General features: G+C 48.6%; 1 protein-coding gene across 10 annotated transcripts in view; it reads right to left on the bottom strand.

Moving 5' to 3' along the window:
• CACNA1A (calcium voltage-gated channel subunit alpha1 A) overlaps positions 1-17,811 on the bottom strand; it is a 349,330-nt gene that overhangs the window by 77,183 nt on the left and 254,336 nt on the right. For all 10 annotated transcript variants that reach the window (XM_043911288.1, XM_043911287.1, XM_043911278.1 and 7 more), the window contains exons 13-20: positions 17,007-17,119; positions 15,691-15,803; positions 15,412-15,543; positions 15,041-15,113; positions 12,665-12,782; positions 12,457-12,524; positions 8,872-8,978; positions 6,280-7,092 (exon numbers count right to left, since the gene is read on the bottom strand). In XM_043911288.1, the coding sequence (XP_043767223.1) occupies positions 6,280-7,092; positions 8,872-8,978; positions 12,457-12,524; positions 12,665-12,782; positions 15,041-15,113; positions 15,412-15,543; positions 15,691-15,803; positions 17,007-17,119 (1,537 nt within the window). The remainder of the gene's footprint in view (positions 1-6,279; positions 7,093-8,871; positions 8,979-12,456; positions 12,525-12,664; positions 12,783-15,040; positions 15,114-15,411; positions 15,544-15,690; positions 15,804-17,006; positions 17,120-17,811) is intronic.

Here is a 17,811-nt window from a genome sequence, read left to right as displayed (position 1 = left end):
GGACTGCCAGCCGCCCTGGGAAACTGACGCTGATCCCTGGACACTGAGCATCAGCTCTGATGGTGTGGATTAAATGAAATAAATCTTAAACCAATATTTCCTCAACCTCTTCCACAGCCCACAAAGAGGTTGCTAATGCTAATCCCCTCCTGGTACCTTTTTAGAAGTTGTGCATCAGTTGAAAAGCTGGTTGGGGATATTTCCTCATCATTTTATGTATTGTTTTAAGTAGAGCTCTACCCAAAAGCGGGCTCAGTGAAGTTATCATTTCAAAGAGAATCTGAATCCTTTGGTCACCACCTAGAGAGACTGTACTAAATAACATGGCAGCTGAGACCACAGCGTGCCTTTTGCTAAAGGGACAGCCTCATGCTTGGGACCAAGAGCCCCTTGTTCAGATGAAGGGGGGATCTGAGGGTCTTTGTTTTCCCTTGTTTTTGTTCTTCTTTGGCTCTGCTTGCCATGGAGTTTTAACAAGCTCAGCCTGCAGAGGCCTAATATCAGTCTCCAGGATGTTTTATTTCCAAGTGTCTCCAAGGAGAACTCAAAAGGGGCAGAAACTTTGAAGTCAGGCCCCTTCCCCCTTCCCTCTTGGGGATCTGCCATCATCTGCCTGGAATAGGCAGCTGATTGCATGACGCCCGCATCCCGTTGCCAGCTAATCACTTCAGCATCTGGTTGCTAAGGATTACGGACAGCTTGCCTGGGACATACTCAAGTCCCTAGATCAAGAGGATGGATGGTCCTGCTTCCTTGTGCTCTCCTGTCCTTAGGACGTGCACCTATTAACTCATGGAATCCCCATGACAGCCACTATGAGATGCTGCTATTAGGAGTAGGCTCATTTTACAGATGAGGAAGATGAAGCCCAGAGAGGTAAAGGCATGGTGTTACCCAGCTGGGAAAAGGCTGGGCTGGACTCTGGTCCTACAGCTCTTAAGCTACAGAGCCATTCAGTGAAGACCACAGGGGCAAGGGATGACTTGGGGTGCATGGGATAGAGGTGCTGAGGAGATTGGCCAAAGCAAATTGGGGATACTATAAGAATCAGTATTAAAAGACGGAGCCCCTCCTTTCACCCCATCCCATGAAGGATCAACTGTGAGGCTCAGAAGTCCAGTCTCTCTCTTCTCGCTCCTTTTGGGAAGTAGGTTGTCATGGTGATGGGAGCAGGTGGAACTAGTATGCAAATAGCTGAGATATTAATTCTCGGGTGGTACAGGTCTTGGCAAAATGTCCTCTGGCTCAGCCAAATCAAGCAGGAGGCACTGCCTGGTGATCAGGGAGTGGTGGATGCCCTGCAATCCACAGATTTTTGCAGCGATTCAGAGAAAGATCCATTTGCATTTTGGTGGTCCTGGGGTGATACTGGGCTCAGCTGCCTGGTACGAGGAATTGGGGACCAGCAACTGTTTAATCATACAAAATAGAATGTGCCCCACTCACTTTTCACTGGGGTAAGCCAGTTAAAGTTTCAGGGGAGGGGGACATTTAAAGCTGAAGGGTTAGAGATGAAAGTAGAAATGTGGGGTTGGGGGAAGGCTGGGGCAACAGAAAGAAAACAATTGTACTTATTGTCAATGCTCTAGAGAATCAAAAACACAGGATGTCTGGGGAAAGACTAAGGAATGACAAGAGCAGAAATGCATGAGGCAGGACTGTTGGGGTCACTGGCTTTGTCATAATATAGAACTGAAATGTCTCTTTAGTATGCTATGTCCTTGAATAAAATTTTATCTTCGCCACTCTTATTTTTTTTGGTCATGCCATGTGGCCTGTGGGATAATATTAGCTAAGATCGTTGAGACCTTATTCTCTACCACGCATTGTTCTAAATGCTATATGTGGATTTTTTTTTTTTTTTTGGCTGCACTGCATGGCATATGGAATCTTAGTTCCCCTGATCAGGGATGGAACCCGTGCCCCCTGTAGTGGAAGCGTGGAGTCTAAACCACTGGACCACCAGGCAAGTCCCTCTTTTTTTTTTTCCTTCAAGCAGATGAATGGCTTTTCTTTTTTTTTTTTTTCCTCTTTAAAAGTGCCTGAATCTTTATGAAGTTTTATTTCTAGTGAGCATTAGAACCTTTTTTACCAGCCAAATGAATAACGCCTCTCCTGGCCAGGGCATTTGACACATCTATTAATAAAGAAGTGAGCAGAGTCCTGGTGTGGATTTGGGGGTAGACGTGGGGAAGTACTTTGGAGAGAAGGGGGAGCAAGGGCCACATGTGGGGTTCAGGAAAGCTAGGTTCTTATCACACTTCTACTATCGGCCAGTTGCCCTCTTTGGGAACATCTTTCCCTTCCTGGGCCTCAGTTTCCCCATCTGTAAAAAGAGGCAGTTTGAGTGGACAATCTAAAGGCTATGGATTTAAAGTTGGTTTTTATGTCAATTGATGCAAGCGTCTTAATAGTAATGACAATATAACAATAGAAAGAGCTAAAAGTTATTGAATGCTTATTACTAGTGCTACTACTAAAAACAGTTAACATTTGAGTATTGAATAATCATATTCATACTAATAAGAGCTAATATTTCCTGAACACGGATTATACGCCAGGCACTATTTAAAGCATTTTACAAGTATTAACTCATTTGAACTTTATATCCATGCTAGGAGGTAGGTACCATTTTTAAAATATAATTTGTTTATTCCACAAGGCATGTGGAATCTCAGTTCCCTGACCAGAGATCGAACTCTTACCCCCTGCAGTGGAAGCACAGAGTCTTAACCACTGGACCACGAGAGAAGTCCCAGTGGGTACCATTCTTATCCCCATTTTACAGATGAGGAAATGGAGGCCCAGAGAGGGGAAGTAACATGCTGAAAGTCACACAGCTAGCAAGCAATGGGGCAGGAGTGTGACCTCTTGGCTCCAGAGCCCTTGCCCTTCACCACCAGGCTGTGTCGCCTTTCTATCCTTGTCATTCTGCCTCCTTCAATGATAGGAGGAGGTATAAATATAAGGACAATAACAACAGGAATATTAGTCATATTAATAGCACCAGTGATCCATTGGTTCTTAATATGGTGTGTATGTGCTCAGTCGTGTCTGACTCTTTGTGACCTCATGGACTGTGGCCTGCCAGGCTCCTCTGTCCATGGAATTTTCTGGGCAAGAATAGTGGACAGGTTGCCACTTCCTTCTCCAGGTTTTAGTCATGGAGTCCTGTGCTAGACTTTATTCCACCTAAATCCCCCTCAGGGGCCTCCCCTTTCCCGGGGAGGTCTCAAGATTCTACTGACCTATTATTGTCCCTTCAATTTCCTCCACTCTTCCCTTACCTTCCAAACTGCAGACTTGCCTCCTTCTGTCCTATCTTGGGGACTTTGCATATATTGTCCTTAGCCTAGAACACTATTCCCTTCTGGGAAACAAAGGATTTTCAGAGGGCTGTTGTGGAGCTATGCGGCGAACTAACACCATAATAATTAGGGGGCACTGTGAGCATTTAGGAAATGGGAGGCAGGTGTATAAACATTTTACCATGTGCAAGGCAGTCTCACTGGGGAAGAATTATTCTTTTTCCTTCACGACTTTCTAATGTCCCTCACACAGGTGAAAGATCTGCTTGTAATGATCTGAACCTTTAGGTTTTTTTAAAATTCATTTGTTTATTTGGCTGCCAGATCTCAGTTGAGGCATGTGGGATCTTTAGTTGTGGTATGCGAACTCTCAGTTGCAGCATGTGGGATCTAGTTCCCCTACAAGGGAGCGAACCCAGGCCCCCTGCATTGGGAACACAGAGTCTTAGCCACTGGACCCTGGACCACCAGGAAGTCCTTCAGCGTTTAGTTTTAACCTAAATCTGTTTTACAGATCAGCATAAAGTTTTGTTTTTTGGTTTTTTTTTTGGCCACACTGTGTGGCATGGGGGAATCTTAGTTCCCTGACCAGGGATGGAACCTCTTCCCCCTGCAGTGGAAACTTGGGTTCTCAATCACTGAACCGCCAGGGAAGTCCTGTTGCATATTTTAAATACTCATTGCATCTTCCTGGAATGCAAGTATTAAACAAACTGAAGAAGAGTAAACTAAGTCACACGGAACTTCACCATTTTGGAACATCTCAACACTCATGATAACTCCCTCATGTCATCTGAATTGTTGGCACCCTGAGGCAGCTGACATTTGCACCTATCGCATTCATGGTGATTCTGTAGGTGCCTGCATCAGAACTGCTTCACTCTGGGGGACTTCCCTGGCAGTCCATTGGTTAAGAATCCACCTTCTGGGGGACGTCCCTGGTAGTCCAGTGGCTAAAACTCTGGGCTCCCAATGCATGGGGCCCGGGTTCGATCCCTGGCCGGGGAACTAGATCCCACATGCCTCAGCTAAGACTCAGTGCAACCAAATAAATAAATTAATTAAAAAAAAAAAAAGAGCCCACATGCTGTGTAGCACAAAGATAAAAACAAATAAAACTGACAAACTGAAATTGAACATAATATTTAGAGAAAAAAAAAAAAAAAGAATCCACCTTCTAATGCAGGGGATGTGGGTTCCATCTCTGGTTGAGGAACTAAGATCCCACATGCCACGGGGCAACTAAGCTGGTGCGTGGCAAGTACTGAACCTGAGCACTCTGGAGCCCGTGTGCCACAACTAGAGAGAAGCCGGCTAACTGCAACAGAATATTCCCCTCCACCATCACCCCTGCCCTGACCACAGCCAAATAAATAAAAGGTGGTGGTTTAGTCACGAAGTTGAGTCCAATTGTTTGGGAACCCATGAACTGTAGTCCATCAGGGTTCTCTGTCCAGGGGATTTCCCAGGCAAGAACACTGGAGTGGGTTGCCATTTCCTTCTCCAGGGGATCTTCCCCATCTAGGGATCAAACCTGGGTCTCCTGCACTGCAGGCAGATTCTTTACCAACCAAGCCACCAGGGAAGCCCAAATAAATAAATATGAAGAAAAGAAAAAGAATTGCTTCATTCAGTTCTCTAGAGTCTCATTATTCAAAGTGTGGTCCCCCAACCAGCACCGACTTCTTAGAAATGCAGACTCTCAGGCTGAATCTGAGACCTACTTATTTAGAATCTGTATTTTCACGAGATCCCTGGGGATTCTTGTACACATTTAATTTTGAGAAGTACTAGCTTAGTATATATGGAGTATAACAGAAGTGTTTAAACACATTATTAAAAACCAATATGGTGCTGACATATGTAAATTAAATCATTATGCTATACTCCTTACACTTATACCATTAAAGTGAAAGTCTCAGTGAATTCTCCAGGCAAAAATACTGGAGTGGGTTGCCGTTCCCTTCTCCAGGGGAATCTTCCTGACCCAGGGATAGAACTTGGGTCTCCCACATTGCAGGCAGATTCTTTACCATCTGAGCCACCAGGGAAACCCAACACTTAAACCATGCTGCCTGACAATTATATCTCAACAAAACTTGAGAAAAAGAAGAATACCTAATGTCGAAAAAATAAAACATAAAAATTTAGAAAAACTTTTTTTCTTTTTAAAAAAGAAAAGAAATAACCAAGATGATGTCCTAGTGGCAGGTGACAGAAAAGAAGAGGATGCTAATTAATAAAAGATCATTGGCTGTTTCAACATTTAAGTTTTTGGGTTCCTCAATGTACAATCACTGTAGGGTCTTCTAGGTAGTGTTATGGAACATTGTTATAAAAAAAAAAAGGGTGTCATTTCTGATTGGGTGAGGTTCTGGCTTGGGAGATGCCTCCAAAAGCCTTGAACCTTGCTCTTCCTTCAATTCTGACCCAGAGTGGCTTTTCAACAACCGTTTTCCACCACCCCAGCAGAATAATTTAAAGTGAAAAAATGATTGACTCAGTAACAGCTAAAAGGATCTAAATTTCCCAAGCACTTATTAAGTGTGGGTTGCTTTCAGGCCCTTTGCATCTACTACATCATTTGATTCCCGCAATGACTCAATTAGATACCACTATCTCCATTTTACAGATTGAGAAAACTGAGGCCCAGAGACATGGAGTCCCTTGCCCAAGGCAAGGGACACAGCAAGCATATGGAAGACCCATACCATTCTGGAGGAAAGTTTTTGTAGTTTCCCTGATACAAGGGCAGGACAGTTTGCAGCTTCTGGTGCCAGATGACCTGGGTTCAAGGCCACTTATTAGATGTGTGACTTTGGGCAAGTCAGCTCTGTCAGTTTCCCCATCTGTGAAATGGGCTATGGCAATGCCGTCTATATTTGTGTGTTGGCGAGAAGCTGAAATGAGGGGCTCAGGAGAGTGTCAGATAGCTAGCAGACATGCCTTGGTTTTCACCGCTTCCACTTACTTCCTCCTGCGGTGCCTGCGCTCCTTGTCCTCCCGGCGCATGTCTGCATCGTACGCCGGGGGAGGGCCATGCCGGTGCCGCCGCCTGCGCTCGCCGCCGCCGTCTGGGCCCTCGCTCTCGCCCTCGCCGCCCCGGGCCGGCCGGCTGCCCTCGCGGTGCCGGGACCTCCGATCGGCCTTGTCCTCCGGGCCCTCGTCGCCCGGCCTGCGGTGCGCCCGGTGCCGGCGGGGCTCTCCGTCGGCCCCGGTGCGCGGGGACCCGCTGCGGCTCTCGCGGCTGCCCGCCTGCCGGTGCGCGTGCCTCCGGTGCGGGTCGCCCGCCTTGCCCCGCTCCGCCTCGCCCTCCCAGAACCCCGGCTGCTCCAGGCCGCCCTCCCGGGCGTGGTGGTCCGACTCGCGGCCGTAAGGCCCCTCCCGGCTCAGCTCGGCCTCCTGGCTACCCGCCCAGGGCCTCCGGGTGTCCAGGCCCGCGGAGCTGCTGGGGTCCCGGGCCCGGTCGTGGTAGCGGGCCTGTTTCCTGAGGAAGTCCTCGGCTCGCTGCTGCCCGAGGCGCTGGTCCACCGTGGGCTCGGCCGCCCGGCTCTTGTTGGTGTTGTTGTTACGATTCTCCTGGGGGTCGACCACCAGCGGCCGGTCCAGGTGGGTCTTCATGTCGGGCCGCAGGTGGCGGGCGTAGGCGGCCTTCCAGCGCTCGTCCGGGTCCATCTCGTTGTAGAGCGCCTCCCGGCTGGCCAGAAGGTTCTGCTTCCTCATCTCGCTTGTCCGCTGCTCCCACACCGACTTGGCGGGCTTCTGGTTCTTCTGCTGCTCCTTCCTGCAAGGAAATCGCGCCGGGGTTATGGGACTGCTGGGCGTCGCGGCCTGCAAGGACCACTCAGGCCAACAGAAGTGTGGGCCCAGGTGGACATCTCAGCTCAGTAGGTATTTCCACCTTGGTGGGTGTCTTGCTCCAAGTGGGCATTTTCACCCAGATACCTATCTCAGCCCAGTGGGCATCTTGACCCAGGTAGGCAGGCCCAGACAGACATCTTGACCTAAGTGGGCATCTCTGCCCAGGTGGGTATAATGGCCCAGTGGGCATCTCCACCTATGTCGATACCTTGGCCCAGAAAGGCATGTTGACCTGGGTGGGGGGAGGCCTCTTAGCCCGGGTGGGATATCTTGACTTGGCTGGGTATCTCCACCCAACTAGGTGTTTTAACGTGTGTGGACAACTCAACCTGGCTGGTTATCTCAGCCTTACAGGAGTCTCAGCCCAGGTGGGCATCTTGGACCAGTAAGGTATCCTGGCCTGGCTGGGCATTTCGTCTAATGGGGGTCTCAGTCAGGTGTATGTTCATCGACTGACCTCTCTATTCCTCTTCAAGTTGTAGCACATGGCCCCTGGGGGCGGTCCTGATGTTCAGAATACTTTTAACCTCTGAGACAGCCAAAGCCTGACCTGCAGCAGGTTCTGGAAGCCCTCGCGTAGGCACTTGGGAGTCTTGAGACAGTGCCTGTCTATGCAGTGGTGAAAAACACCAGTGGGATTGTTGCTGGGGGTGCCAACTGAAGCCGTCAAACACTCAGATTTTTCCAGGCATTCTGTGTGTATCTATATTTGTATACAGACCATCACCTCCTATGGCCTTCCGTGTCTGAGCATGTATCTCCCTGTGTTCCCCTTTCACAGCCACCTCCTTGCATTTTGGGAAAGAGAGCCCCTTCTACATTGTCCCATGATGCACTGTCCCACAGTGTTGCAAAGTTCCGGGACTACCCAACAAAGGCACGATTCAGAATATTGGTGTATCAGTGTTAATGAATCTTTCTTTAATCAAAACACCTTAGCTCTCACCACCTTACGACCTCTGATCCACCAGCAAATTCTGTTCACTCTTACCTTCACGATCTGTCTAAAGTTCAGCTATACCCATCACCGCTCTGGCACCACCCCAGTCCATTCCTTACTATCTCTTTTGCAGGGAACAATGCAGTCCTTTTCAACCTAGCCTCCTGCCCTTGCTCCCCTGATAGCACGTAGAGGGCACCTGAGTCCCTATTCCTCCTCGATAACTGTCCATGTGTCTCCCCTGGCTCAGAACAAAATTCTCAGTCTTCCCCATTGCCCAAAAGGCCCTACACGATCTGTTCATCACCTTTCTGCCCATTCCTCCTGCCGCTTCCCCACCCCGACTCACTCTACTTTAGTTACATGGGCTCCTTCCATGTACCCTAACCACACTTGCACGTTCCTGCCTCAGGGCCTTTGTACATGCTGTTCCCACTGCCTGCAATGAGCTCCTCCCTCACCTTCTTCAGGCTTTGTCACCTGAGACCGTCCTTGACAGTTTCACTTAAATCATAACAACTCATCACTCCCAGCCCTCCCTATACACCTCAACCTCTTGTTAATGCTGTATTTCCAGCAACAGTGTCTGGCACATAGTATGTGCTTATTAACTATTTCTTGACTGAAAGTGGGTGGGAGGGCAGAAGTACTTTTTCCTAAGGCTCAACCCAGTCAGGGACTGTTCTCTGCCCCCAAATCCTTGACTGGGAGGGTGCAGAGGCTGAGGAGCCCAGAGAGCATCTCAGAGTTGCCAGCACTTACACAGCTATGGACATGTTGGCTGCAGACAGAGGACTCACTTCTGCCACCTCTTTGGCTTTCTGGAGGGCGAGTTTCTGGTTGGCAGCCTCTTCTTCTTCTTGTTCATCCTAAAAGGCACACAGGATCCCTGCTCACAAACTATGAACTGGGCCTGAGGGCCTCATCTCTGACCCTACTGTTAACCAGGGGCATCATCTGAGATCTTTACAAACAGGTCTGACTTGGGTGTCAACCAATCAGAGCTGAGGCCCCCTAATCGGAATGTATACTCATTGGTTAAGTGTACTGCTATCCCCTTCATGTCCAGGCTTGATATCCAGCTCATTCTGAACCTTATTTTAACACACAGAAGAAAAGGAAAGGAAAAAGACTGCCTTCCCTTCCCACAATGGAGATTTTTCTGTAACTCTGTCTCAGTGAGCTGGAAATTAGTGCAAAGATTTTCCTATCATTCTACTTCCTGGGTCATTTAAGCTCTCTGAACCAAGACTTTAAATAAAATGCCAACAAGCCCCCACGTGCAGAAAAATCTGGCACCCACAGCCCATCCCATGCACTGCCAACAGCCTCCAGAAGGGGAATCAGGAGAGGAACTTAGATTCTCAGCCGGTTAGGTTCAGAGAGGAGGAGGATGGGGGAAGATGTTTTATAAAATACATACAGAAAAAGACGTTTTGGGGCTTTAAATCCTTCTTCAGCCTTCATGCAGGGCCTCATTCGTAAAACAGAAAAGCCAACAAAGAAAAAGCAAAGAAAAAGCAACGAGAAAGAAATGGCCAGAGACAAACCCGCCAATAAGCAAGATCATGCGGTGGCAGGGCGCCTCTCCCGCTGCGCTGGGATCTCTGGGGCAAGAAGCAACCTTACCACCTCGGAAATGGTCAGATCAGGACACTCTGTGTCAGTGACAACACAGGGCTGGGACTCGACTGGCCACCCCGCTCTCCCAAGTCCACCCCTCTTCTTGGCAATCACATCCAAGCATTTCTCAGAGCTGAGTCCCTGGACCACCTGCCTCGGATACACTGCAAATGCACAAATGCAGATTCCCAGGCCTCCTGAAGAACCTGGCCTGGGCCCCAGCATCTGCGTTTTCAACAAGCTCCCAGGTGAGTCTGAAACATGCTCAAGTGTAAGCCGCACTGCATGTGGTTAGAAGCACAAGTTCTGGATCCACCTGGGTTCAAATAGCAGCTCCTCCACTTTCTGCTTACCTTGGACAAAGTCTTTCTTTGTACCTCACAATCTTCATCTAAAATTTCAACTCTCCTCGACTTCTCTACTTCATATTTCTCCTTAGCACTTATCACTAGCTGACAAGTTTCTTTCTTGTCTATCTCTTCTGCTAGAATATCAACGAAGGCAGAGATTTGTCTGTTTTATTCCTGGCTATTTCCCTGGCCCCTACACCAGGCCCTCTTCACAGCAGGTGCTCAATAAATGCTTTTCAATGAATAACAGAATCTGTAAAATGGGGCTCAGAGAATTTGCCTATGAGGTTTTCTGTGAGGGCTAAATGAGATAAAAACCTATCTAACAAGGTCCTATGATGTAGCACAGGGAACTGTAGTTAATACCTTCTAATAAACTATAATAAAAATATGAAAAATAATGTATGTTTGTAACTGAATCACTTTGCTATACACCAGAAGCTAATACATTATAAATCAAATATACCTCAATCAAAAAAAAAATAACCACATCAGGGGCTGAGTGGGGTCCCTGCCACATTTTAAATGCCCAAGAAATGCTTGTGGAATAAATGAAGTAAAGAATGAGGGTCTGGAGGACATTTCACAGGAGATGAGCTTTCTTCCTCCCTTTTCCCACCCTCCTGGGGGTACCCCCTCCCCCACGACAGCCCTTGGAATCTAGATGAGCTCATGGTTGAAATCAGCCCCTGGAACAGTGACGCTAGTCATCCCCATGGTGGCCAGGACTGTGGCCGTATGCTTGGGGGTGGCAGAGATTTCCGTTTTCCTCCAGTCAGGGCTGGGCCTGGGAAATTCTCTCTCCCTCCTGCCATGGCTGGCAGATGGACGGTTGGCAAAGTCTTCTCAGTTCAGTTCAGTTCCCTGAATATGGCCTGTGTACCTTAAGGCATGGGGGATGGGGCGGTGAAGCTGAGGCAGGCCCCAGGCCTGGTCCTCCTGAATGATTCTGCATATGTTCTCTTAATGGGATAGGGCTGCAGGTGAAAGACTTAGGCTAGACCACGACCACCTCCTAACATGCCTTTGTTCCAGACATCTTCCCCTCAAATTGCAAAAAGGTGCTCGGCTTCCCTTGTGCAGTGCACTACCTGTTCAACCGTTCCTAGCAGCCCTGCTCATCGGCAATCCCAAGGGCATAAGCTGTGTTCCTGAAAGCAATGTTGCCTTCTCTGTGCCTAGCTGAGGTGGACCTGAATCCCAGTGAGTACAGGGCTGTCCTAAGGGCATTTGGCATAAGATTTTGCCCAAGTAATCCAATACCACTGACCATGAATGAAACCTGGGCTTCTTCACATGGACAGTTTGTACCCCCACACCCCAAATTCCTTTCTGATTTCATTTCCTGTGCTCTGCTCTTTGAGGGATCACACCTCTGCTCTTTCAGTTCCTAGTTATGTGGCAAGGTCCTGGCCTCTCTGGGCCTCAGTTTTCCCATCTGCAAAATGGGGATAACAGTTACTCCCTATCTCTTATGCTTTCTGGTGTCTGTCATACAAGAGGGGCCATCACATTTCCTTTGGTTGTTGTTAATTTTTATTTTGATCATTACCTGCTCAGCTGGGGCTCAAATGAAAGTTGGCAAGATGTGTGGGTAAAGAACTCAGGCTCTGGAACTTGCCAAGTCTGGGTTTGAATCCCAGCCTTCCCTTTCCCAGCTCTCTAAAATGAAGAGCTGTAGCTCTGGATCTCTGGTCATGCAAAGTGACTTACAAACGCTCCCTTTATTGATCACTTCCTGTATGCCCCAAATTATGCTGAGCTCCTGACATGTATAGCATGATGCTGTTATCATCCCCTCTGGGGTCCATGATTCTGCCTTTCTGAACCTCAGTTCCCTCTTCTGCCCAAGGGAAATAACAGTTGCGCCCGGAACCATGAGCATCATATAACTCTTCACTGCTGCCACTCTGTGGTGGAGTGCAGCCAGTTCCCAAGCTCACGGGGACGCACACTGAGCCTCGGAACCTTGTCTGGGTTACCTCCATCTGTCCCCTCCTTGCGGGTTTAGGGTGGTAACAGTGCCTGCTAGCCCGGACGCTGGTGCATTCCTTGGAAGTCCCTCGACACTGCCCACTCCCTATGAACGGGCACTCTGGTGGAGTTTGCCATCTGTTTCCTGCAGCCACCCTGCTGCCTTAACCACCCCCCACCTCCGCCCTCCTTTGCTGGAGAAGCCACTTGATCAGGGACAGGCTGTTTTGGGGGTGGGGGAGGAGGTGCCTTTCTCCCTGGCGCAGTGCCCCCAGGACAAAGGCTGTGACCCCAGCTCCTCTCCTCCACCCCACCCCAGCCCACCCCCCGCCTGGCGCGGTCCTGATCTGCCATGAGCAGGCGGTAACTTTGCAGAATAACATTCTCCCACCAGCTCCACCTTGGTGAGCTCCTGGGCATTGGCCAGATTATCCACCGCGATGGCCAAGAACACGTTCAGGAGGGTGTCTGCAAACACTGGAGTCAGGGAAAGCATCGCCACATGAACCCTGGTATCTGGGGCTCCTGAACCCCTCCCCTGTGCTTCCCCTGCTCTCCCTGAGGCCCCGGGCTCACCACCCCCCCCCCCCGACCCCGCCAGAGGATACAGTTCCCGAAGAGCGTCAGCACGATGAAGTAGATGGAGAACACCATGCCGCCTTGCACGCCCCCCTGAGACTTGATGCCGTCATACATGACCTCGTTCCAGTCTTCGCCCGTCAGGATCTGAAAGGGGAGGGAGAAACACACAGCCAACCCCCCCTCAACCTTGGGCCCCTCAGAGATGCAGCTGTGGAGCAGGAACCTGCCGTGTAGGCCCTTTATCGGCCCTTGTCTCTGGGTGGGGACGGTCTTGGCTGTTTGCAAGAGGAAAGGGCTGTCCTTGCATGGAGGAGCTCTCAGCCTATCCCAGCAAAAAGTGACCCTGGAAGAGGAGTTTCAGATCTTTCTGGTTTTCTCTGATGTGATAGGGAGATAATGCTATAGGCTGAGTAGTATATATTGAGGCTCTAAACCCTCATGTGATGCCATTTGGAGATGGGAGGGAATTAGGATTAGCTGAAGACATGATGGTAGAGCCCTCATGAGGGGATTGTACGCTCAGTCGTGTCCAACTCTTTGTGACTCCATGGACTACAGCCTGCCAGGTTCCTCTGTCCATGGGATTTTCCAGGCAAGAATACTGGAGTGGGTTGCCACGCCCTTCTCCAGGGGATCTTCCCGGCCCAGGGAGAGAACACAGATCTCCTGCATTGGCAGGCTGGTTCTTTACCGCTAGTGCCACAAATGAGGGGATTAGTGCCTTTATAAGAAAAGACACCAGAGAACTTGGTCTCTCTCTGCCTCTCTGTCTCCCTCTCTCCCTGTGCTGTGTGTGAGAGAAGTGAGAAGGCGGTCGTCTGCAAGCCAGAAAGAGAGTCCTCACCAGGAATCAACCCTGGATGCACCCTGATCTGCCTCCAGCCTTCAGAACTGTGAGACGTAAATTTCTCATGCTATATATCCATGGTACTTCTGGACTGCTGTATCTGGGGGTGGCGATGGTGGTGGTACAGGTGATGAGAGGAAGCCTCAGGTAAAGAGATGCAAGTGCTGGCAAACAGACATGATGCTAATGTGTATGGGAAGGGCTAAAGGGATTTGTACGCAGGATCTACATGGTTGTTAAAAAAATGTCCAGCTTCCCTCCTCTGCGTTATTTCCATGAAAGTGATAAAAAGTGAGAGTGTTAGTTGCTCAGTCAAGTCCAACGCTCTGCGACCCCATGGACTGGAGCCTGCCAGGCTCCTCTGTCCATGGAATTCTCCAGGCAAGAGTACTGGAGTGGGTTGCCATTCCCTTCTCCAGGGGATCTTCCTCACCCAGGCATTGAACCTGGATCTCTCCTGCACTGCAGGCAGATTCTTTACCATCTGAGCCACCAGGGAAGCCCCATTATTTCCATGAGGATAGAGTAAATATGAAAGAACTCCAAAGGTGTTAATCCATTAATGTAGGGTTTTTCAGTCCTGGCACTGCTGGCATTTGGGAACCTCCTCTTGTCCCATGCACTGTAGGGTATTAAGCAGCATCCTTGGCCTCTACCCATTAGATGCCAGTTATACCCCCATGCCCATTTGCGATACTCCAAAAATGTTTCCAGATACTTCTAGGTGTCCCTGGGGGACAAAATCCCTCTTGGGCAACAACCCCTGTGCTGAAGACATATGGGGTGATTACTACTATCAACAATCATTTATGTAAAGGCTCAGAATTTCATGGATGATTTCCCTTTCCAAGCCCCTGTCTACAGGTCTCATTCAGAAGTTCCCCTTCCCCCAGGAGAAGAGAGGAGTGAAGTCACATTTCCCCATAAACTTTCTGTTCCCTAATGAGACAGAACCCACATGGAACTGCTCTGGAAGTCCCAGCTTGGCCAGTTCTAAACCTTGGGTGCATGTGCCTACATGGGTGCAGAAGTTGGTTTGGTGGGACCACCCACGGTCAATCTGTTTGCTTTGGAATATGGAATTGGGGTGTCTTCCAGTCACGGGAAAGATGGTGTATTATCCATGTCTATTATTTTCTATATCCTGATGCTTTGACATATGGGAGGGGTCTTGCTGACCCTGGGGGGAGTGAGGACTAGCTAATTCTTAGAGTTAGTAAACAACTTGCCTGTGAATGTAGTTTAAAAAATGAAAACCAACCAATTCAGAGCCCACACGCCAAACCATCTCCACTACTGGGGTCTTACACTTAGGCCAATATCCTACTGTTGGAATTAGCCCAGGGTCAGGTTCCATACAACTCAAGACAGCTCCAGGGCATGCTGAAATTATTCAAACTAGCCAATCCTAAGCCTGATTAACCTGCCTTACCCATTTCTTCCTGCGGAAGAGCCACAATAAAGGCTCCTGCCCACATTTCCTGTCCCCCTCCTAATGAACCCTGTTTGCTTCTCCACAGGGCCCTGCATTCATGGGACTGGGTGAAGGTTGTACCTGAAAAACTGTCATTATTGCTGCTGGAAAAGTGTCGAAGTTGGTAGGAGGAGTCCCTTCATCGAAATTAAACCTGTGGAGAGGGCACAAACATTTCACGTTGGTCCCACCCTAGGTGTGCCAGGGCTTGGTTCAGTATCTTGTTTCCAGGGCAACATCTCCAACATCTCTGTTTCCCCTAGAAGGACATGCTGAGGGGTACCCAGGGCCCCGCCCATCTGGGGAATGCACTGGGCATCATCCAGGCCATGAGGAAGGCAGACTGTGATGCAGGTGGGCCCGGGTCTCTGGATCACTGAGCAAGGTAAGGGTGGGAGGCCCTGGGCTGGACCCCAGGGAAGCAGAAGTCAGAGACGCTGCCGAGCACTCACTGGCCGCCGAAGAGCTGCATTCCCAGAAGGGCAAAGACGACGATGAACAGGAAAAGGAGGAACAACAGGCTGATGATGGATTTCATGGAGTTGAGAAGAGAGACGACCAGGTTCCTGAGAGATGCCCAGTACCTGCCAAGAGAGGCCAGGGTTGGGGTATGGGGTTCAGGCTGGGGCCAGGGTGGCGGCAGCTGAGCCCATCTTCCCAACATGGGAAGGAGGTGGCCCCACCCTGACCCCCATCCCCACGTTGGGATGCCAGAGAACCCGAAGACTTACTTTGTGACTTTGAAAATACGCAATAACCTGAGGGCTCGTAACACACTGATTCCAAAGGAAGTGCCGGGTTTTATGACGGCCCAGATGACCTCAAAGATACTCCCGATGATGACCTAGAACAGAGGATCCGAGTCTTGTGTCCATGCTCCTTGCAAATGTGCCCTGGGTCTGGACCTTGCAGGAACGCAGTCCAACTACCCCCAAATGAAATCATAGTGAGGGTCTTACATGTCTCTTATCCCTTCTCTTTTTTAACTTATTAACATGAGTGCAAAGAATTCCTGAAACATATAATTACAAAGTGAATGCCCATGCAATCACCATCTATGTCAAGAAATAGGGCATGTCAGCACCCTGAAAGCCTCTGGGGAACCCTAGACACAGCCAACACCCTGAATTTATAATAACTATTTCCTTCCATTAAAAAATTGAGGTGAAATTCACACAACAGAAAATTAACCAGAATGGTTCATTTAAAATAATGCACGATTCACTGGCATTTAGCATGTTCACAGTGTATAACCATCACCCTTCTCTAGTTTTGAAACATCTCCATCGCCCCCAAAGGAAACCCCAGACCCATGAGCAGTCACTCCCCAGCCCCCTCTTCCCAGCCCCTGGCAACCACTAATCTACTTTCTGACTCTGGAGATTTGCCTGTTCTGGATATAAATGGAATTATGTAATATGTGACCTTTTATGTCTGGCTTCTTTGACTTCTGTTTTCGAGGTCTTTGCCTTAAAGTATTCAAGGATCCTCTGTAATCCATATAGCTTAGTTGTGTCCGTCTGAACTTCCCTGAGCAGAATCATGCTGTAGGGACTAGTTTTGCCACTGTCTGCCTCCTTCTGTGCAATATCGTGTGGCTGACGGGTGTGGCTGCTGTTGGCTGCCTCTCGTTGGTGCGGAGAATTGCATTATTTATATACAACTTATTTATCCACCCTACTGCAAAGGGAGATTTGGGTCATTTGGTTTGGGACTAATGAAGCCACTCAAGGCATTGTTGTATGTGTCTCTTAGGTGTCCTCATAAGTTTCTCTAGAGTGAATCCCCAGAGGTGGATTCGCCAGGTCATCCCTTACTTTCCAAAATGAGTCCGTAAATTTCCCCTCCCCCTGGCAGTGGTTGGGGAGGGTTCTGGGAGCTCTGTATCCTCATCAAAGTTGGGGATTATCCTCTGATTCCTTTTGCACTCAGCAGAATCTGTCATACCCAGGCATGACCCTACTTCTCTCTCTCCTGTGTCCGCAGGTATCAGCCATTCTAACCATTTCAGCTGGGGAATGAACTCCTTAGAAACCAGAGCACTTACCCCACAATCAAAACAGTTGAAGGAAGAGTGGAAGTAAGGCCGCGTCCCAAGCCCGTACATTTTTATAAACATTTCGGACATAAAGAGTCCTAAGAAAATGAATTCTGCATAGTCTAGAAAGGGAGGGGGGAAAACAGAGAGGAGATTAGATTTGTGGAGGGAGTGTCCAGGCGGCTCTGACATTCCTATTAACTGAAATCTTGGCTGGTGGGTTCCTGGGTGCTTACTATGCTTTTTTAAAAATTAACTAAGAAAATTTAAAATTGAAGTATAGTTGTTTCAGGTATGGGCTTCCCAGGTGACTCAGTGGTAAAGAATCTGCCTGCCAGTGTAGGAGGTGCGGGTTCGATCCCTGGGTTGGGAAGATCCCCTGGAGAAGGAAATAGCAACCCACTCCAGTATTCTTGCCTGGAGAATCCCATGGACAGAGAAGCCTGGGGGGTATAGTCCATGGGGTTGCAAAGAGTTGGACATAACTGAGCAAGTGTACATGCACACTTATTCCAGGTATATAATTGAATCACCAAACTAATTCAGTTATACATACATATATATGTATATGTATGTGTGTATAGATATTCTTTTCCATTATAGGTTATTACAAGGTATTGATTATAGTTTCTTATGCTATACAGTAGATCCTCATTGTTTATTTTATACATTTTACTATGTTTTTAAAATGAACAAGCCACTATACTCCAATAAAAATTAATTAAAAAGAAACTAATGAATGAATGAACTAACTGGCTAATAACTGACTAACTCAATAACGAACAAAGTATTATTACTAAGAATTATGTAATAA

Source organism: Cervus elaphus, chromosome 9 (genome assembly GCF_910594005.1).
Source record: "Cervus elaphus chromosome 9, mCerEla1.1, whole genome shotgun sequence".
Lineage (NCBI taxonomy): Eukaryota > Metazoa > Chordata > Mammalia > Artiodactyla > Cervidae > Cervus > Cervus elaphus.
This window is presented reverse-complemented; position numbering and strand designations above follow the sequence as displayed.